The following is a 22,989-nucleotide window of genomic DNA, read 5'->3' on the forward strand; positions in this document are numbered from 1 at the left end:
GTGCAGGTGTGTGTGTGTGTGTGTGTGTGTGTGTAAAAAAAAAAAGTCTCTCTGGGCATTGTGGAAGGAAAGCAGATGGTGCTTGGAGTAATGGGGCGAGAAAGCATGCTTTTTAACTGTGCTTCTGTTTTTAATACAAACACACACATCATCAATCTCTTTCACAGCATCAAGCTGCTACACGGAGAGTTGTACCTCATGGGGGCCAGGGTGATCTTGTTCAGGAGGTTCTGGTGGAGCTCCTTGGCCACATTGAGGCCGGTCCATTCCACAGCCACAGAAGAGGCCAAACACAGAATGATGCCAAGGCAGCACAACATGCTGAACACCAAAAGATACCACGAGTGACTGAAGCCACAGTCCTGTAACAGCACATACATGCAATTAAACATTGTTTTCATGATGCTGGGAAAAGTACAGCAGTGTGTTGGAGATATATATATATATATATATATATATAAAAAAAAAGTGTGAAGTGTATAATATTTACTTCCATGACAACTCTGTCGTTTCCTTATCAACTGATGGACAAACACGCTTACTTTGGCTTGACTGGTTTGCAACATTGATAATACAGTAACTGCTCACTATGCACGTGAATCCCCACTAGTAACATCAAACAGTCCACTTGTGTCATTTCGTTGTCAACGTGTTAATGCTAAGTGTGTGGTGTGCAACAGCAGGCTGGCAGCCGTACGGCGCCGCAAAGAGACAAAGGAGACAGCCATGGGTCAGTAATTACATTTGATAGCAGCAACTGGACTTGGCTGTGTCTACGTGTTGATTAGATACACTTGCAGGGACTCGCTGCACTGAAGTTTATCAAAGCATCCTTGGGCACCAAGCACATGGTTTATCTTACACTTAAGTTAATATGAAGTGTGTCGAGTGGAAAAAAATAAAAATAAGGGTGGAGGATGAGGTGCCGTTCAGAGTTCGTAGCTTCCACATGACCATGAGAAATGTGATCTGGTATACACACACACACACACACACACACACACACACACACACACACACACACACACACACACACACACACACACACACACACACACACAACCTATGTATATATTTACACCTATAATTAAACATTGATACCTGATCTGGCTGACGTGAAGCAAATGTGATTGCAGGACTGTCAGTTCAACCTTCCTGTTCTAATATTCATTGTGTTTTGTTTTTTTCTTAATAGCAGCGTGAATGTGTGTGTAAGTGTGTGTCTGTCTGGTAGATTTTACACTGAGGATAACAAATGGTTGCAGTAAGTCGTAATGATTTTCACTTGTAAGGCTGATGAGTCCCACTGTTCATTTATATGTTTGTACATTTGTCTCACTTCAAGTATTGACATTCTTCCTCTTACTTTCTCTGTTTATCAGTGCATTCGTTTTCCTGTTCTAATGAAGGAGCTGGCATGTGGTCGCTTCAGGGTTTGTTAAAGAGCACTCCATCTGGAGCTGGCAGGCAGTGGCTGCGCTGATGTTTTCGGTTCAGTACGGCTCAACGGTGATTCATAGATTAGCGCCTACTTGGTTATGTAAATTTGTGGTGGCCTGCATTTCAAAAAGACATTGATCTGAATGATTCATTCGCAGTGGAAGCAAAGAAAATGTGAATACAAAGCAAACAGTCAAGCAATCACAGTTATAGTTTTGCATATAGCACCAAAATGGACAAAATATGATGTGATTGCTTAAAATGTTTGTTGTTAGTGCTGCGTTGCAAGACTGCATTGTCACATGGCACAAAAAGGCGGGGTCAGCGACCGCCGTACTGACCGTTTTTCTTTGATTGTTTTATATTGTGACCTCGAAGCGTACGCAATACACTATAATACTGACTGCAGTTTGGACTTCATGAGTCGGTTGAGACTTTGTGATGAAAGGCTATCTAAATCAATTTGACTTGACTTGACTACTGCAGCAAGTGCATGTTACAGACAGACTACAGCACTTCCCAAATTCTGAACGAATTTGAGTTTTGTCACTGCGACAGGAAAGTAAATCGGTTATAAACCGAGGACTGCAATGATGTTTTCAGCATTATTATTACGATGATTTCACCTCGACGCACAGAATCCTCAGTTTTCCGGCCAACCGTGGTTACGAACTGCGCGGATTGAAAATGGTAGACAACCGTGCATCAAATGTGGGTCTTATGCCATGACAGCATTGGGCAAACGTATGGACGTATACAACACCCAATCCTCTTCCCTCCCTCCCACCCACCCCCCAAAAAAACTGTTTTCCTCAACGTGTCTGGACACAAATCCAGAATTTTTTTCGTCGTGGAGGTGGACTTTTTTTTTTCTAGGCATTGTGATTCAGCACATTTTTTGATCAGTATTTGCATGCTCTATCTGAAGGAATTCAAGTAACATCTCTTTGTACACTGCTAGTCAAATATATCTGAAAAAAATAAATAAACATTCCTCTCCCTCACCTGAACAAGTGTACAGTTGTGCGCTGTGGCGTCCGACTTGGCCGTGATGACACGTGACGTCCAGTGTGCCAGCCAGTAATCAATGGACACCATGAGGGTGTGTTTTAGGAGCTGTGACAGGAGGAGCAGGGTAAGAAGCAGGATCCCAGCCGAGGACAGGTAGGTGCCACAGGAGCGCCAGGGTATGGTGGCTCGTTGACGCATTACCTGCGACAAGTTGTCATCATCATCATCACTCTGCAAGGATTCTTCTGGAGACAAAGAAAGAGATGAGTTCACTGGAAGGATGGAACTTACACAACATGTCTGATAAAGAGCAACACCCTCCTCCTACCTCGAATGAACTTAATTTCTTTATTTAGCTGCGCTCTCCTGCTGGAAATCATTGTTGCGATCCCATACTCCCAAAAATCTATTTGGCACATTGCTCAGATTGTTTTTCTAATCTCTGTCTTAATTAAGGACCCCACAAACCAAATAAAATCTAGACAAAGTAATCAAATATAACTGCAATATCTACTGCCGCTTAGGTGTACATTGATTAGGGTTTAATGAATAATGTGTAAGTTTATCACAGGCAATAGAGTTTCTCATGCCAATATTTATGCGGTTGGGACTTGTGCCAAGAACCCATGATAATGTCATCATCAATCTGTGGCTTGGGTTCTTAGTTTTTGGTTCAGTAGAAATATTAATTCAGCTCCAGAGTCCTATTCACAGTGCTGGCAACCACAGTAACAATGTGAAGCATTCTCTTGCATAGCGCTTTTCTATAGCTCGGGTTCTCAAAGCGCATCATACTATTACCTCATTCACCTACTGATGGCGCAGCATCAGGAACAACCGGTGGGTTGTGCTGCTTGCATAAAGACAAGACTTAATTGCAGAAGGGGAAAAAAATACACTCAGCTACAGTAAGCTCAAGGACTGAAAGCCCTTCTCTTCACCATGTCGACATTTAACTGTTTGTTGGCAGTAGTGCTTTGACCCCTCACCTTCCTCATCCTCCTCAGTCTTAGCAGTCTCTCTGGAGTACATTGCTCTCCGCAGGTTTTTCCTCTCCATATCTGTCATGCTTGATGCCACTGTCTCCTGTGGAGAGGAGATGGGGGGGAAAAAAAAAACATGGTCTCCCCAAAATACAAGAGAAAGCAATATTGTTTGCCCATTAGGCAAACACCGAGCCAATCTAAAGTTCATTACACAAAACAATAAATGTCTATGCGTTCGCTTAAATAAGCACCTGCGAAAGTACAGCAACAGCAATTCAAAGCAATTAAGGATTAAATTGCAGTGCAAGTAGCTGCTGATTGATTACCGTCTCAAACTCTTGGTCCTGCCTGTGCATCAGCATCTTCCACTGCTCAAAGAGCTCAGGTTCCGACTTCTGGATGTCCTTCAGTGTACCTTCAGTCTGGATGGTGCCATCTTTCATGGCAATAATCTTAAACACACACAAAATGCAAGGCCTAATTTTATACCTAACTCTGTTAAATCAGCGTATACACACACACACACACACACACACACACACACACACACACACACACACACACACACACACACACACTCACATGCTGTATCCAAAAGTCTCACCCAGTCTGCATGCAGCAGATACTGCAATTTGTGTGTGACCAGCACCACGGTCCTCTTCTCCTCTCTCAGCAGCTTGAGGATACCGTCTTGCATGAGATGGTCACTCAAGTGAATGTCTAAGGCAGAGAACGGGTCGTCCTGTAAAAAGACATTCCAAAGTGTGACAAATTCAAGGAATACCCTACATTGGTGCCTCCGCGGGCAACATGGAGCTGCCAGAACTAAGTCGTCTACAACGATCAATGTTCAAGGTCCAAAGTTCACTCGTCATTTTAATTTCTTACAGGCTATTGTCCATCCTAGGGTCACTTCAACAGAAACTTTTTGCAAGGAGGGCGTATTATATCTATGACCAGTAGCCACATTCCGATAAGTACCTAAACGTTACCCAATAAATTGCGCACACTGGTTTCCACAAATGTAAAACTATTCTTACTAAAAACAATTTCTCTGTCATTCAGTTTTGAGTCAGTGGTTGACTCACCAGAAAGACAACATTGGTCTGCTGATACAAGGCTCTGGCCACACTGATACGCTGCTTCTGTCCCCCCGAGAGGATGATGCCCTGCAACAAAGGCAACAAGTTTCATGAGAGATGAGATGATGTCAGCTTCAGTCACAGCCGGGAACAAATAACACCATTAAATGCATGAATGTGTCCAGCCTCTTGGGGTGAGACCATGTTATAACCTGCATGGCAAAGCACAACATGAGCAACCATTGATCCAACCCCCTGCGAACGCCACCGTAACATCTTAACAGTGCAGCAATGATGACAAATGCTGCTGTCGTGCAATTCAACGAGCCCCAGTGAAATGAGCAATGACCAGATGAGGCAATAAAAAGCCCCAAAGAGGAATCCAAATGAATTGCGCTGCGGGTTACTCACCCTCTCACCGATTTCTGTCTGGTCACCCTGTGGAAGGATGTCGATGTCAGGCTGAAGAGAGCAGGCCTCGATGACAGCTTTGTATCTGGTGGAAACCAACACAAATAAAATACTGAAAAGGAGCTAAACAAGGTACCATACCCACAATATCACCCAGAATGAAACTGTAGCATTGCTATTTCCTCTACTGTCCGATACACTTGACAGTGATGCATCTGTGGTGGACCAGAAACTCAAGAGCATTGCTTGGATTCAACACATGGTGGAAAAAAAAAATCGGAATATTTACTATAGCTGTACACTTCATGGATGATGACAAAAAATAAAATCACTTGGGCCACGAAACAGCATGGAAGTTAAAAGGTGGTTTGTGATCAAATGCAAACTGGAGATAATCAGTTCTCACAAATCACTACAGCAACCAAGCGTAGGAAGCAGCTTCTGAAAATGGACCAATACATCCGAGCAACAAAAGTCATTATCAGAGATTAAAGCATGTGACCTTTCAAAAGGGCCATGACCAAGTCCGATAATTAAAGTTATTTGGTTCCTGAGCAGGCCCAAAAACATCTGCTTGTAAGTATTAACACAGCAACGAGCACTTAAAAATCTCTTAATGGCCTCGTGTTCTGATTACTGTCGACCTTTTCATTCAAATCATCCACCTAAAACTCTGGCCACGTGGGGAATACAACTTTGTGTTCGTGCTGAGTTACAACATAACTGTATTAGTCTGTTTCACTTAACACTTCTACTAGTGTTGAAATTCAAATAATTGGAGTAAAACTGTAACCTAATGAGTGGTGCCAGATGTGGACTAAAATGGCTAATTCATTTAAACTAAACAGTAGTTGGATTTCAATTTGACGGTATTGACATTTTATGTTGAGAAAGTCTAAAAAGACAAATTTGTCGTGGAAAAAAAAACATGGAGTTGCCTCTCCCATGACTCATCTGATAATTTGGTAGCAGAAAGTAGCCTGCGCTCGACATGGAAATGGGCTCATCAAAATTTTCATTTCCTGCTTCAACCCCCAGTGCATCTGCAAATTTGGTTAAAAAAAAGTAGACAAAGTTTTACAATGGCTAAAAGAAAGTTTATTTTGCAATCTTTTAAGACATTTTTATAGGACCCAAGATTGTCGGGTGTTTGACGCCCTTTGTCGGTGAGGTGCAAAATCATGAGGAAAAAAACAGCTCTATATTATCTTTCTGTGTGTACTCTGCTGAACACGATTTTGGTGTATTTGATCAAGGTGCAGGTAGACAAATTTGGCACTCCGCGGATGGGTGTTGCGGACGTCATGTTATTTCACCCATAAATATGACATAAATGTCGGACAATCCTCTGAAGCATATAAATCAATTAAACGAATTATAATCATCATCTTAAAAATCATTTTAATACCACCCCGTCACTATTGCTGGGATGTGTGCAGGGGGCAAGGCCAACAGAGTGGTGGCCCCAGGCATCCACCTGAGAGGGGGCATCCACTTTCACTTTTTGGGTCTTTTAGCCCATGTCTCTGTATTCACAAATGCAGAGGTGATTCAAAAGATAAAACAAAAGTAAAAATGAGATTAAGATTAAAGGATGAGTATACTTTATGCCTGAAAAGGAGAGCCATTACAAAAGCACAAAAGCACCACACTTTTGCTGTTTGTCTGTTTGCTGGAATCGAACCCATTACCTCTACACACACACACACACACACACACACACACACACACACACACACACACACACACACACACACACACACATACACACACAAAAATGTTCCCATTTTACCTGGTTTTGATCATTGGCATCTCAAACGTGATGTTCTCTACGACGGTGGCATTCAACAGCCAGGGCTTCTGGGAAGCGTAGGCCACTGCACACCTCTTCCTACCAAAGATGTCAAATGCAACACAAGACTCATGGTAAAGATTAGAAAGATTTTCGTCTGTGGAGACTGCTTGGTGAATTATGCATGAACAGCATTCAATTCCATTAAAAGGTCACTCAGTGATCATTAAGGACTGAGATGTGTTTGTCAAGTCGATGTGCAGCTCAGAGTCAAGGCAGTCCGCAAAGGGAGAGGAAATCTATTATCTTTAGTTTAGAGATAAACACGAAAATGGCTGTTTGACTGTGCTGATAATGATGATGCGTCTCCACGGAGACCGCCTTGGAAATGACATTGTGTGTTTCAAGAGCTCACCTAATGTCACCATCACCAGCTGTGTCTCGATCTGTGGGACTGCAGGGAATATATAGAACAGATGCATTTACCAAAAAACATATATACGTTATTAATTATTCTTCATATCATACAGTACATCAGTCCTGTATTGATGAATAAAAAGCACTTCTTTATACATGCTTTCATCTCGATTGTCCTTTCTGTGGTTTGCCTTAGAAACGACTGAATGAGAAATGTCTGCATCTCAAAAATCCATGACAAAATACACCAAGGTAGATCCACAATGCACAAATCCACCTTGGATTATTCTGTATTTTTAAAATGCTATAAAAGTATTCAGTTTGAATACCTACTGCAAATAGGTAAAAATCTACAAATGGTTCCATTACCACCTCAAAATGAATAATGGATACAGTACCAACTAATACTTTTACCTTTGTTAAATATGCAAGTGCATAATCAGATTCCTCAAATAAATTAGGGTAAAATATTTATTTTGAAAAAAGTGTCAATGAAGACATTACTGAATCGCAACAACGCACATATACATACAGTACGCACACATACACAACCAATGTAAATATAAAATGCAGTTTTTAAGTGGTGATTTTAATTATTAAAAAACAATTCAAAGCTACATGGCCCTGTGTGAAAAAGTACCCCTAAACCTAATTACTGGGTGGGTCACCCTCAGGAGCAAAAACTGAAATCAACTCAAATCAATAGCTGGCAATGAGTCTTTCACATCTCAGTGATGATATTGTTGCCCACTCATTCTTGCAGGATTGCTTTAATTCAGCAACACTGAGGGGGTTTCGAGAATCATCTGCCTTTTTAATGTCATACCACAGCATTTCGGATTTCGGATTCAAGTCTGGACTTTGACTAAGCCACTCCGAAACCTTGATGAGAACATTGGATGAGAACTTCAACTATACAGGGCTGAGCTGCAATTAATGCTCAGTTGTGCATATGCTCTGTTATGTTTGTTTTTTTTACAGTGCACATTTTCAGTTTGCAGTACTTGTTAGTGCAGATTATGAACCCTTACCCAAGAGTTTGAGGACACCTACAAGCCTTTATTCAAAATTGTAATTAAGGAGAAAAAAAAAGTTTTGGACATATTTACATACACACCTTTCATCACCCTCTGACTCCAGATTGGGTAGGCTGCAAATAAAATCAGAGGAAATGTTATAGTTACAGAGATCAGAATACAGTAGGAGGTCACCATACGTTAACTCACACAAACTCATTCCGAGGCCATTAGAAATGCTTGGTGGGTTGTTTACGGCTTTGCACAGGCTCACTTGAAGCCTGCGTGTATTTTTAGGGCGCACCAATTGCCATTTGCCCAAAGGAGCTGACGGCTCACAACTGAGCGCTTCCCGATAGTGCATGCTGATTTATGGCAACTGGGAAATGGCAGCCACTACACCTGTGAGGAAGTGAAATGTCGCTGGCCATTTGAGAAGTAATGACATGACACACACACCTACACACACGCATACGCACATGCACACAACAAATGCATAAAGACAATGGAGAGTATTACCAGGTACAGTAATTCCAGCAGGGTATGAAGCATACTAGAAATTACGCAAGTGTAATGATAAAACTGTACTTGTAGTCCTGATTTGCAAAAGTAACCATCTTGATTCCCCACTGAAGGACAGTGGACTGAATGACGTGATTAGAAATGAGAGAAAATGGGGTTTGCATTTTTGATTTCACCATGTGTCTAGCAACCAAGAAAACATTGCATGAGTGTCAAGTATGAATATTAGCTGGTGGGTGCACATACATGTGTGAAGTGACATTTATAATCTGAAATGCATAGAAGGGCTCTCTCTTAAACCGATTGAAAAAAATATGATAAACGTATTGTTAAAGGAGGGCCATTTTTATGTTTTGCTTGGAAATGACTGAAATTCGTCATCCTTGTGGAATCAGCATGCCAAATACCACAATGATTTTGTAAGTGACTATAAATGAAAGTACTAAGAGGTGAAGGGTGACTTGGATGATCCTTGTACTCAAAAGCACATCTGATTAGCTTCATCTTCACATCAGGATAAGGTGGTAAATTAGCTTTCTAGCCATGCCTCAAGCATTCATGCCCTCTTCTTTTATTTTCTGAATTTTTTTACGTGTTTGGAGCAAGAACTAGAAATTTTAAATTAATTAATCTTCGTGTACATGTTTTAAGTCATACAAAAGGAAATCAGCGTATGTTCCACTGTTAAATTAAGTGTGAAATGTCCCACGTTTACGATTGTGCTCATAAGTTTACATCATCCTATGGCATGTAAACTGACTGTATGAGCACAACTGTAAGGACGGCACAAGCCAAAATGTTCAGATGTCCGAGTACTACACAAACACTGAAGACAGCGTTGTGGACATGGACATAAAACAACATTTCTATATGGAGGACACACCGACATACAACAAAATCGTGTGTGTGTGTGTGTGTGTGTGTGTGTGTGTGTGTGTGTGCGCGCATTAGCATGTGTATGTGTGTGTTTGACAATATCTATGTATGGGGACATTGCCCTAAAAGAACCGTGGTTGTCCAGGGGAAAACTGTTGAGTTGATTGCACAGCAGGTTGAACTATTGCCATCTTGCAGTTAATTACTGCAGCAGCTACAGTTGAAGGTCACAGCCTTGCCCTGACTGTCCTTTTAGAGACTCTTGACTGCATGCCAAGGTAGTCACCCACTTTAATGAATGAGATAGCCTTGACACGCTCAGCTCACTTTGCCAAATTTGGGGAGAGAGAAATCGAAATGAATGGAGTTGGCGAGGGATTGTTGGGAGTGTTAGGTGCACGGTGTCAGCTCAGCTGCCACATATTAATACTGTTTTGTGTATATATATATATAGCATATGATGAATGAGTTTGGCAACAGGCATGACAGGACACAGAACTGATATGACTGGTGGGACTGACGGGGCTTTGCTCGGAATGTTATGTCGATCAAGTAGGGGACACTTTGTTGACAAATAGACTATCCTGGGGAGGTGGTGACATATTAGCCTACAAGGCTAGTAAGGCTAGAATTTTAATTGTTGGTTAGTTTCTCGTGACTGGAGGTCTATCACACATTAGGAGAAGCAGTCCTGTGATATGATTTCATTTTCATTGTTGTTTAATTGGTGTGAAGAACCTTTTCTCATAATGTTATCACAGTAGCAGAATTGTCGAACAATTTTGGAAACACCATGTCTGGTAGAGGAAGCTGAAGCTTATCCTAGATAACTTTGAATGAGAGGCGGGTACATTCTGGACTTGTAGTCAGCCAATCGCAAGAAATACATAAACAAGCAATCATACTCAGATTTACACTTATGGGCAATTTAGAGTCTTTATTTGGAACGTGGGAGGAAGCCATAGTACCAAGTGAAAACAAGTAACCGACATACACTGAGTCGAGACTCAAATCCAGGACCTCTCGACTGTGAGGGAGGCGTGCTACCCACCACCCAACATGCCGGTGTAACAAGAAAACAATAAAAAAAAAAAAAAAAAAACAGAATTGACGAAGGGGTACTTTGAAGAACTTGAGAGGTTGCGTATTACGGAGAATACCGAACGACCAAACCTGTAACTGACCTGTTCCAGGTGATTGTTCCTGATACTCGCTGCATCTCGCCCAGTGCTGCCAGCAAGAGGGAAGATTTACCACAACCCACTTGGCCCACAATCATGGTCAGCTTGCCTGAAATGGGCAATCGCGAAAACAGGCAATTACAAGACAGAAAGGATGCGAGCAGTCAAAGTTTATTGCCTGAGGCATACCAAAGGGAACCACGATGTCCACATTGGCCAGTGTTGGTGGTCCGTCCGTCCACGTGAAATAACCGCTGCATATCTGAAGAAAGCAACACGCATACAATAATGAAATACAAGGTTTCTTTCTGTGTAGCACATTTGAGACACATGGCAATTCAAAGCGCTTTATGTAAGACACCAACGACAGGCGTTAAAAGCCCAGAATTCAAATTAATGTGAAAGCAAATATTATAGAATTACAGATTGAAACTTAAAATACCACACATAAAAATGCAAATGATTTTATAATACAGGAAACTGGATAATACAGACTGGACTCTATCCTATCTGGCATCGGATATCAGCGGCTGTTTTATGCAGGATATTCCAAATTCCAGTCACAGAGGGCATTTTTCGATTTTGGGAGTAGTTGTTAAAGAAGAAACCTCTCCAAATATAGTCGACTGGACGTCACAAATGATAAATAGCAGTCTGCTGTAACTATGATGGAATGCCCCTCTGTCGCGATCCATTGTAATCCATGGACATAAGGAGAATTAAATGAGCCGGCCGATCAATACAAGCCACAGAGAGGGCAAGAAATATACAGATGGCCTTCCATTTTATTCAGTCTTACCTTGATACAAATGTCTTGTTCCGCAACCAGGTAGGGTGCGTCAACCTCATGCTCCCCATGTGATCTGTAGTTGTTCCAGTCGTCTCTTGGCGCATGCTTCCTGTTTACCACTTTCAAGGGCTGCAGGGTTTCAGATAGACAGTGTAAGGAAGGGGTAAGTTTAGAGCAGGGATGGACAACTTAAATGCTGCCGGGGGCCACAAGTTATCATCCGTTCTACTGGGGAGGGCCACATAGGACCACACGCTTCCTAACCTGATGGATGACAAAAATGCTGTTTTAGGTCTGGACAAAATACACGCATCCGTCCATGTTCTAATCCACTTATCCTCACAAGGGTGTGCTGGAGCCTATCCCATTTGTCTCTGGGCAGTAGGCGGGGTACATCCTGAACTGGTTGCCAGCCAATCGCAGCCAAGTACATGCATATGTGCAAATACATGCTCTGTTGAAATATTTTTAACTTTGATCCACAAATCTACTTCCAATAGTGCTTGTCCTCTTTAGCCTATTTCAAATGACTTTAGGCAAGAGGTGAGGCTGGACTGGTCTCCAGTCAGTTGCAGGGCACATTTGGTGTAGACCAGGGGTGTCAAACTCATTTTTGTCGCGGGCCACATTGTAGTCACATTTTCCTCGGAGGGCCAATAGGACTGTGAAACTGTATAAATGTTTAATCACCTCCTCGTATTATTACATATAAAGTACACAATTAATAGATTTTGAAATCCAAAGTCAAGGAGAGTAGTTTGTTCCCCTGTTGTTGAAGTTTCTGTAATAATGTAAAAGAAGAAAATGCAATAGCTCAAAATGCCTATGCAGATTTTAGCAAGCGTCATGGAAGTTGACATGGTTAATTTGCTTTCGCAGGCCACATAAAATGATGTGGTGGGCCAGAGCTGGACCCCGGGGCTTAGTTTGCCACCTGTGGTGTAGACAAACCACCATACTTACTCACTTTCATACCAGTTCACAATTTAGAGTGATCGATGAATCAAACATGTTTTTGGAATATGGAAGCTAGAGCACGCAAAGACATCTCACACAAGCGTGGCGAGAACACGCAAACTCCACACAGGAAGGCCCGAAACCAGATTTTAACCTCAAAAAGTGTGAGGCATGACCGCGAGGCCACCATCCTCCTCTTTTTACGCTGGGTGTCCTAAAAAAAAAATGGTGTTCTATCCCCAGGGTTGGAGTTGTGAATCGAGTCAATGGCAGTGGGAGCCAAGCCGCCTTGAGGCACACCTCTCAGTCAATCGCAAAACACCACCGTCAAAAACTCGAGTGAGTTGTGACACACGGGGTTAGTGCTAAATTATGCAACATAGCAATTCTACAGCATTGCACTGATCACAAGTGGCACATTTTACATACATATTCATTGAATAATAAGGCATTTTGCAGCTTGAATGAGATGCACTTACCAATGCCTGGTACCTATTTTGGTTATGGTTGTTGGAGCCCGAGGTCAACGTTGTTCTGGGCTCCAGTTCATCCCCAATCTCATCACTGGAGAAAAACTCGCTGAGCTTTTGCACACTGCAGGTCAAAAAGAGAGCAAGCAAATGTTGAGTTGCTTCGACTGAAACTCAAACTAGAAAGGAAAAGATAATGAGGCAGAGTTTGTTTTTTGTTTTTTTCATGGGACATTCTATTGTAGACTTCACTCGATGTTATTTCTCCCCTTAAAATGCTAGCTATGAAATATAGATTTCACATCCTTTTTATTTAATTGACACCAATGAGCCTAGTCTTATGTGGGAAATTTTGCATTTTTTTATACATGCAGGGCTGATCTGAAAGTTTACTACAGTATTATGATAAGATGTAAGAATAAAGTTGAATTATGTCGAGGATAAAAATGTCATCTTAGGAGAAATTATTACAAAAAATGGTCATCAATATTGGTCATAAAATAATTTACAATGTTGCAAGAATTGTTAAGATCTGTCATAAATTTCCAAAACAATGAAGGTTTTGACGCATCAAAACCAACTTCAGCATGAGCAGTTGAATGTGACTTTGTAAATGTTTGTCTCTTTTCCGTTATTGAAGAGTTAATATTAGTGCTGTCAAGCCGTTAATTTTTTTGTATTAATAAATTGCACAATTTTCCATAATTTATTGCGATTAATACAAGGCTTGTAACAGATATGTACTGGAGTAAAACCGTGGAATTAATGTTGAATCATCAAAAACAATATTTAATTTTGACAGTTTACTTCGATCCTTGAATAAAATGCTTCTCGTGTAAAATTCAACAGCTGAAGAAAACAGCCAAAACTGAGTCAACTTAACAGGCATCTTTTTTTATAGTCTTCTCCTCTCAAATCGTCTTGCTTACAGGTTAATTTATCCCTCCTCAAGCAGTGATGATTGGCGAGGCCCCATGGAGAGAACTTGAGCAGAATGTTTTCCTTCCACACAGATAGATGATGCCGCAAAAACAAGCAACTGAAATGCTGTTTGAATTTGGCTTTGCAACATGTGCAAATTATTTCAGATTTCTCCAATGAGCCGCCCAATGGATTTTTTTTTTTTTAGAGTTGAACTTCTTCAAAGTCTGTCCTGGTTCATTTCGCACCAGTGACTCTCGAAAATTTGATAAGACTTATTTCTTTGAACGCTTTACATCATTTAAATTAATCTCCAAATGTAACACTTTAACTGTGACAGCCCGAGTTAATATATAAACATTGACCTATCTTTGCTGTTTGATTTATGATAAGCTGTTCTTAAAAGTCTTTTAATAATGTAGGAAACTGCTATTCCTCAACTCCCTTAAACAAATGATTTTGACATTGTAACCATATTATATCCAACGTAAACATATACCAAATTCTCATGACATCAAGTTGCACTGACACAAATTCCACCATTAGAGTCATCAAATGACTTAAGATACAGTTTTAGTGTGTCAGAAGCAACTTCACTGTGACACGCATTAGCAAAACTTCTAAAGATCAGTTTGTCCTTGCTTTACATTATCATTTATATTTTCTCTCGTGATGCAGAGTCCAAATTCAATGAAATCATCTTTTGTCTTATAAAATGTGCACATTCACCTGGCCCCCAAATTTTTCTAATGACTCCAATTAGCCTCGAGACCAAAGGACAAAAAAAAAAAAAAAAAATGACTCCAATTAGCCTCCAGACCAAAGGACAAAAAAAAAAGACATTCTGACATCTTGAAGGCATTTCTCAGTTGCTCACCTGACAAGAGCTTTGACGGTGGATCTCACGACACTGGAGAGCAGGAAGAGCGGCGTGACCAGAATGTGAAAGAGGGAGAGAGAGGCGAAGGCCACGGCCGGAGACAGGTCAGCGTCCTCCGAGATTTGCACATGAACAACAAACGTCTGCAGAATGTGAGGGCATACAGAATGACTGAGAAAAAAAATTCCAAACAGAACGATTGCTAAATGCTGTTGGCCTGTGTAGGTTGCAGGTGAATAAAATGGTCTCTATTTTATAGTCACGATGCGCTCTAACTCTGCGTGGAGGCAAGATTTTCAAATGTCAGTGGACTCTTTGCTTTCCATGGGCTGAGTATGAGCAAAGTGCACTTGAATATGATTGCTTATACACACACAATAAGAAGCTAATCCACTGTTTCCCACTCACCGTCAACACAGCTGCAATTGGAATAGCTGCATTCATGAAGACTGAAAGAGAAATAGACACTTCATCATGAAGGGAATTTGAGTTGGGGGGGTTTTCTGTCTATGTAATACTGTACGATGTGGAATGCACATTGGGACGCAAATTAGATATTTTTTTTGTCAAGCAGAATACATTGAAAAGTATTGCAGTGCAATCAACTCATTCAAGTGTGCTGTTGCTTAAAAATGACTTCCAACAAATAATATTATCTCAGCGGCTTCGGATGGATGGTTGTTGTTTGATGTATTGTTGCCGTACTCTCACATTCGATCACTCCCACTGTTCCGTTACAGACATAAAATTGATATTATTCAGCATGTGTATTACGGGACTGGAGCTTTTCCAGGATGCAACCATTGTTGTTTTAGAACAGGGGTGTCAAACTCATTTTTGGCGTGGGCCACATTATAGTGTCCGTTTTTTTTTGGGAGGGCCATTGTGACCACAAGTTATACAAACCATAAGTTTAAGTTACTGTAATGAGAGGTTTGGTAACAAGAAAATGTTTACAGTATCACTCTTATTTATCACAAATGAGAATTTCAAATTTTGGTAGAGATTTTAGCAGGCATCATGAAAGTTGCAATCTTTGATTTGCTTTCGCGGGCCACACTAAATGATGGGGAGGGCCAGATCTGGCCCCCAGGCCTTGAGTTTGATATCTGTTTTTTTAGAAGATTAGACTAAAACAAACATGGGGACTGTCTTGTTAGAATGAATGTATACCGAAATCCAATATTGACCAATTATTACTGTGGTTCATTGAAAAGTCAACCAGAGCACAGACACAGCTCTTTTTTTCTTCTTCTTTTTTCACTTTTTTGGTTCCTTTCAAAAAGGGCAGTATATTAAGATTATCTTACTCACTGGATATGGAAGTGTAAAGTGCAAAGGCCTGCAGGCTGGTCAATTCCTTGCCCCTGGTTTCCTCCACACTGTCACAGAAGATGCGTTCCCATGCGTAAAGCTTCAGTAATTTGATGCCTCGTAGCAATTCATTGGTTTTCTTGAGGCGCTCGCTGGAATATTCCTGAGATGCCAGAGAGAGATTAATTCATTATTATGTATGTTAAGGTCATGAAACATTGAACAATTGCAAAGGAAGTGTGAATTCAAGTACATTCTAGGTTCATTCCGAAATTTCACCCAAAGGCCGATTATTGCAATTTTTTTTTTTGTCAGGAGTGTACGTGTGGATGTTTCACTGCCATCATTACATCCACGTCATTACTTTGCAAGATATCAATTTGTTACCTGGAAGAAAGAAAGTGGGCGAAGCAATGTTGACTAACACTATTTGTCAGGTTCTGTCCATCGGACAGCTCGTTTACAGAGTGAAAAACAGCAGTTAGGCAGTGGGTGTAATGACCTGAAAGAGTGAATTCAAACACATTCAAGGCCCTACCTCAGGTCAATGAATGAATGAAACATAAACCGCTCAGTCACTGTAAATAGCAGACAAATGCACAGTCGTGTGCAACTGTTCATCCACATCATGTATAGGTCAGCGATTTTACAGCCCAAGCGACCTTCTGACTTCCCCATCTCTATGGCATGACTACTAAAATAGAAGGCTGCCAATGCTAAGACTCACCAGAGTGCTCTTCTGTGTCTGTGACAGTTTTGTGGCAACAAAATACTGAACGGGCGCAAGCACAGCAATGACAGTTGCTCCTATCAAGGCACTGATTCCCAAGAGGTAATAGAGCAAGATCACTCCCACGATAATCTGGGAGCGGAGGACACAACAAAGAAAGAAATACAGTACAGTACGTCAAAAGATTGCAAGGGGCTAAATGATCTGGTTCGCTTTTTCAACAGAAATATACAGCAACGCCTGGGTTGAAGTGTTCCTTGAGGGAGAAAAAGAAATAAAAGTAAAGAACAATAATTCATCATGCAGAAGAATTCAGAACATGTAACATTTAGCGATATAATATTCTTAGAGATCAAAGTAGACCAAAACGTCATTATCTTTACAGGCTGGATTAATGATGTGCTCTACGAGCACAAGTCACTGGGCACTCTTCTCAATCAACAAATCAGCCAGGTTTGACTCGGACACCAGAAAGTAGTATCTACAGTTTGACTAATGCCTCAAGGTTTGTGGGTACAATTTACAAAACTGCATTTTCATCTATTATCTGAACCGCTTATTCTCACGAGGGTTGAGGGCATACTGGAGGCCATCGCTGAATTGGTTGCCAGCCAATCGCCAGCCAATCACAGGGCAGACATAGACGAATAACTGTTCACACTCATAATCACACCAAGGAACAATTTAGAGTGTTCCATCAACCTGCCATGAATGTTTTTGGAATGTGGGAGGAAACCGGAGTACCCAGAGAAAACCCACACAAGCACGGGGAGAACATGCAAACCACATACAGGAAGCCCAGAGCCTGGAATCGAACCCTGCACCTCTGCACTGTGAGGCGGATGTGCAATCACACCTTGCCGCCCTGCATTTTCATTCCCTATTATTTTAAAAATGGTCTACACAGATATCTTTTGGGAGTTCGGTGCGTAAGAATACAAGTAGATTGACTTCAAAACCATTTAACACCTTCATGACGAAATACGGCCATCTGCTGCCTGTGGCTTGACACATCCATGGCGAGATAATGTGACATGTCACATTCACAGGTTCCCCTTCACAGGAAAATGCCTGTTGGTGGTGCGAAGTAAAATGTGACTTATTAGAAGCAATACCTTTCACAGCAGTTTCCCAGGGGGGCGAGCATCATTTCTGACTGAGACATGGGTTTGTTGCTAACATACTCTCCAATACCACCATCACTTTTTGTCAGTTGCAATTCAAATTACACATGATCTTATGAATATGCCGCTGTATAATGCTCTGGCATATGACATGGCAAATACATGGCAGTCTTTGGGCTCGTCGCCAGCCAATCATAGGGCGTGCATAGACAAACAAGCATTTACACTCACAATCACATATGTGAACAATTTAAGCCTTTATTTGACCAAGGGGGCAAACGTTTATGAGGGTTGGCAAGGATAGCGTATTTTAAGTTCTTATCAGGGTTCATTCAAGGTCACAAACATTTGACATTATCCATATGTTTGCCAAAAGTTTTTCTTGCCACAAGGAAATTTTAAATACCATATGTTCAAAATTTCCTTGTGACAAGAAAAACCACGAAAATTGTTGGGGAACGCCTGGAAAACGTTTGCTGAACGTTTGTGACCTTCAATACACCTTGACAAACTCTGACGAGAACTCAACATTTGCTCCCTTCACCAACACTCGGAAATGTTCGCCCCTCAGTGGGATACTGGCTATCAAGTTTTCAGTTAACCCACCATGAATGTTCTTGGAATGAAAAAAATAATTATAATCGGTATTATTTAAAAAAAATAAATATTCACTAATGTGGCGGGGGAGCGGTATTTACACATAGACGCACAATCTGGGTGGTCTTCAATTGCCCACGTCACAAACACAGCCGACTTCATCATCCGCAAGGGGAGAGCTTGCAATTTATCTTCCAATGTCCTGCATGGACCCCAGCAAGTCTGTTTCTGTATCTGCAATGCCAAGCGCATCATACTCGGGCATACTGAACTCGGAGTGCCCTGATTTTCATGCAAATGAGGGATGCCACAAGGACTGGCAGGGCAAAGATGACATGATCCCACAACAGTGCTCAAAGGTGCAAAGGCCCCGTTACGCCCAATTCTTCCTGTGCAAAGTCTAGTAAAATTTCAGACATGCGCAGAGTTAGCGCTTTGTGTTCGACTTGCAGTCAGGATGAAAATAGTCCCCCAAACAGAAACATTGAAATACAAAGGCAACACTTACATGCAGCACTTGACATAGACCTTCATGTTTCCTACCTGTATGGGCATAGCCCACAAGTTGGGACAGAGAAAGAAGAACCACATGAGCTGGTTGGTATCTACGGCAACGAGGTTGCAAATTTGAGCTACAGTGAGCTCGCCCATGGACATGTTGGATGTGCACAAACGCATGATCTTGTTGTAGATTTTGGTCTGAGGATATAACAGCCACAAGATGGATGAGGTCATTTTCTCAATTCACTCCATTTCATAGTGAGCTCCAGAAGCAGAGTACTGTACCTGTATGGCCCCGCGTAGCTTGATGCCAGTCTCAATAGCCACATAGTAGGACGCCTGGAGGAATGTTCTTTGCAGGAGCAGTGCAAAGAAGAGCAAGACGGCCAGCACGTATGCATTCTCCAGAAACTCCTTGGAGGAAATAAAATAGATCCCGAGCAACCTCATCTGGAAGGACAGAGTGGGACAGAAATATAGAGGCTGCCTTTGTTTTGCTGTCATCTAAAACAATAGAATCAAGCAGGATTTCACACTTGAAATCCATGCTGAGTTGAAAAAAAAAATTAAAAGGGAAAATGATAATACTGTACTGCGTCGATCAACATCACACATGAGCATCATAGTGGGAATGAAAGCCTAGTCGATAACAAATTATTGAGATGAAAGGAGACTTAGTCCCTGAGAATGGAGATTGGATAAATGATCCTGAAAGATTTATTTTCCCGGGATGGATTTCAAATGATTAATTTATGACTTCAATATCACACCAACCATTTTTCTCTGAATCGATGTACACAATGCGGCTCCTTCATCCCATCACTCACATCATTCAGACATCCATTCATTTTCTTTCCCACTTGCTCTTGACCTGTCTCCCCGGTGGTCAGTTTAGCCAGGAGTCAAAGTCAAAGTAAGCAAATGGAAACATTTTTCAAGAACCCAAAAATTGCATCTTTTGAAACACAAATATACATAATGACATGTGGAATTATATCCTGAACAATTAAGTGCAGAGGGCAGAATATGTTCTGAAATGTTTCCCCTCAAATTCTATCCAAGGGTGATTGACACTGCATCGCCACGCTCGGCGATGCCTGGCTCACGACACCCGTCTCATTCTATCTCGTTCTCGCTTTGTCCTCTTTGTCATTCAGTTCATCTCTTTCCCATACGGTGCAGCACTGCTTTCCCAGACTACATATGTAGATAAAATCCAGCTGTTATTGTTGACATATGCAGTTGTTGTGCCATTTTTATTTTTGTTGCTGTTTTCGATCTGTTCTGTCTCTTCTCTCAAAGGTGCTTTTTTTTTCCCAACTGCATATCCAATAAATATCCGCCTCCATACAAATAACAGATGTGGTATATGAACTCTCCTTTTGCACTGCAAAACTATTCCTGTAGGAAAAGGCATGTAGAAATACCATACGACTTGACTAAGCAGCCAATCGGAACATGTGACTCACAAATAAACCCCCAAAAATTAAAACAGTAAAACATTTTACCATAGCCATTGGTTCAAAAATCAAACTAAAAAAATGCTCAAATTGGACCGATTACACAAGAGTCTATTTTGGCTCTTCAAAAGCATCGTCTTCAACTGATGTCGGAACGGTTTGTACTATTTTCACTTTGGCTTGTGACGTTCCGCTGCAGCACAGGGTGAATTTCTGACTTCAAAATGAGAGAGATGCTCTCACAGGCGGATGCCAGAGAGTCTCTGTGATGTGATGGGTTGCCTTTTGTGAAATCCTCGACAAGTCCGACAGTAATAAGTCTCATATATATTTGACAAGTCCCAAATCAATGCTCCACCCAAACTGGCATGCCAGATGGCAAGAGCATCTGAAAGGTCAATCTTTGGAAGGAATCCAAATGCCAGGTGATACCTCGCTCAACGTTTGTACGTGCTTGAGTGGTTTTTCTGCTAAAATACGACAACAGCAACAGATCTGAACGATTCATTTTTCACGTTAACCCATGAAAGCTAGCAAGAAACAGATCTCATCACTGAACAAATACTGAACATGTAGAACGTTTCGTCATTGCCAGCCCCAAATGTTGGATCCGAAAAAAGACATTAATTATGCATGCGCGAACACATTTTTAGTTTCCAGTTAATGACAGAGGTATTAATACTGCAGTACAGTGATCCCTCACTATTTCGCGGTTCGTTTATCGTGGCTTCAGTGCATGCGGATTTTTTTCAAACATTTAAAAAAAACTTTTTTTTTTTTCAATATACATGGAGTACAGTACTGTATATGTTGCTCTATGTGACTCGCTGTTGTTTTGCAGCTTCTCACGGGCCGTTTAAAAAAAAATTTTATATATATGTATAAAATTATTAGTTATTTATAAAAATGACTACAGTACTTTAACAGGTGATTTTTTTGAAGTGGAAATTCCCACACAAACATCTCCAGAACTCTGTCACATATGCATCCATCCATTTTCTGAACCGCTTTATCCTCACTAGGGTCGCGGGTGGGGGGGGAGGCTATACCAGCCGTCTTCGGGCAGTAGGCGGGGGACATCCTGAACCGATTGCCAGCCAATCGCAGGGCACACAGAGATGAACAACCATCCACGCTCACACTCACACCTAGGGACAATTTTGAGTGGTCAATCAGCCTGCCAGGCATGTTTTTGGAATGTGGGAGGAAACTGGAGTACCCGGAGAAAACCCACGGAGGCCTAGAGAGAACATGCAAACTCCACACAGGAAGGTTGGAGCTGGGATTGAACTCACGACCTCTGCACTGTGAGGTGCTAACCACTGGACCACCCCCCCTTCAATGTCACATACTAATCAGGAAATATCATTTATAATTGATCAATTGTTTTTACTAAAGATTTTATTCGGTGATGAAAGCAAACTTTTCTAGATGAGTTTTTCTCCAGATTTTGATTCAGCCTTCACTTTTTCATTAGGCATGATTGAACCTAATAGGACGTCTTTATTGACAACGGATAGCTATTGATGGTGCCAGTGGGCACCCATTCCTTTCAGTGACTGCCCGATGATTCGCATTGATTTGACATCAATTTGCTGGCACGGCGTCTGTCGCTTGACTAAGGAGCTCAAACTGACGTTCTTTGTTTACTCTCTCTTCCAGGAACACTTGTTACACTTCAGATTTTTAAATTCTGGTTTAAAGTTATCACTGTTTGTTTTGCTGGTGCCACACAAAGTTAATGTCATACTCAGAAGGTGTTCAACCAATGTTTACTTTTTCTCCACCACTTTGGATATTCTGTAATTTTGTCTTTATTGTTGTTCTGATTTGTCACACTCAGGAATTAGTCAGCAAGCTAATAGCACAACGTTTTTGTTCTTCTTTTATTGCTTCTCCACCTCTACGCACCTGCTCGGTGCCACAGGTCAGCGGTCCAGATGCTACTGAGGGTACGAGAACTAAGTAGAGGCTGAGAGGTGGTCGAGGTTTTTCCGTTGCCGTTACCTCCCTCTGGAGTAACTTTCTGTGAAACGTAAAGCAAGCCCCCTCCCTGTCCATCTTTAAATCTCATCTTAAAATGCACTTTTTCTTTGGCTTTAACCCAAGATGAGACTCAGCATTGTTCTGTTTTGTGTTTATGTTTTTATGTTATTAATTTCATAGCTTCAACTGTCTTGGTTTTACATGTCTGATTTTTATCTTACTCACGGCATTTTGTACACGGCTGTGGTTGTTTCTTAAGTGCTCTACAAATAAATAAAATGAGTTGAGTGAAAAAGTCGACATTGCATATCATGCCTTCGAGCCTCTCACCGGTTGCTGGATGGTTCGGTTGTCCTGGCTGATGTGATGGACGATGCCAGAGATACAGAGTGGACCGACAAAGCCCAGCAAATCGGCCATGAAGCGGAATGTGATGCTGAGGATGAGAGGTCTGCCAAAAGCTTTCCTCAAGGCCTGCCAGATCCACTTGGGTCCCTGTGGCGCCGTGCCCTGAGGTTTCTGATG

General features: G+C 41.5%; 1 protein-coding gene across 4 annotated transcripts in view; it reads right to left on the reverse strand.

The window, feature by feature from the left end:
* The window catches only part of abcc8 (ATP-binding cassette, sub-family C (CFTR/MRP), member 8), a 44,859-nt gene that overhangs the window by 7,382 nt on the left and 14,488 nt on the right, over positions 1-22,989 (reverse strand). For 2 of the 4 annotated variants that reach the window (XM_019894060.1, XM_019894062.1), the window contains 21 exons: positions 22,795-22,983; positions 19,304-19,468; positions 19,061-19,216; positions 16,794-16,928; positions 16,067-16,229; positions 15,161-15,201; positions 14,750-14,895; positions 12,961-13,075; positions 11,534-11,653; positions 10,924-10,996; positions 10,738-10,843; positions 8,257-8,289; positions 7,138-7,176; positions 6,723-6,821; positions 4,931-5,015; positions 4,526-4,606; positions 4,042-4,179; positions 3,764-3,889; positions 3,441-3,537; positions 2,446-2,696; positions 196-362 (listed from right to left, as the gene is read on the reverse strand). In XM_019894060.1, coding sequence (XP_019749619.1) covers positions 196-362; positions 2,446-2,696; positions 3,441-3,537; positions 3,764-3,889; positions 4,042-4,179; positions 4,526-4,606; positions 4,931-5,015; positions 6,723-6,821; positions 7,138-7,176; positions 8,257-8,289; positions 10,738-10,843; positions 10,924-10,996; positions 11,534-11,653; positions 12,961-13,075; positions 14,750-14,895; positions 15,161-15,201; positions 16,067-16,229; positions 16,794-16,928; positions 19,061-19,216; positions 19,304-19,468; positions 22,795-22,983 — 2,525 coding nt within the window. The remainder of the gene's footprint in view (positions 1-195; positions 363-2,445; positions 2,697-3,440; positions 3,538-3,763; positions 3,890-4,041; positions 4,180-4,525; positions 4,607-4,930; positions 5,016-6,722; positions 6,822-7,137; positions 7,177-8,256; positions 8,290-10,737; positions 10,844-10,923; positions 10,997-11,533; positions 11,654-12,960; positions 13,076-14,749; positions 14,896-15,160; positions 15,202-16,066; positions 16,230-16,793; positions 16,929-19,060; positions 19,217-19,303; positions 19,469-22,794; positions 22,984-22,989) is intronic. The other 2 variants (XM_019894063.1, XM_019894061.1) reach the window with 2 other exon arrangements.

The sequence above is a fragment of the Hippocampus comes genome, unplaced genomic scaffold (assembly GCF_001891065.2).
Source record: "Hippocampus comes isolate QL1 unplaced genomic scaffold, H_comes_QL1_v1.1 scaffold104, whole genome shotgun sequence".
In the NCBI taxonomy this organism is placed as follows: domain Eukaryota; kingdom Metazoa; phylum Chordata; class Actinopteri; order Syngnathiformes; family Syngnathidae; genus Hippocampus; species Hippocampus comes.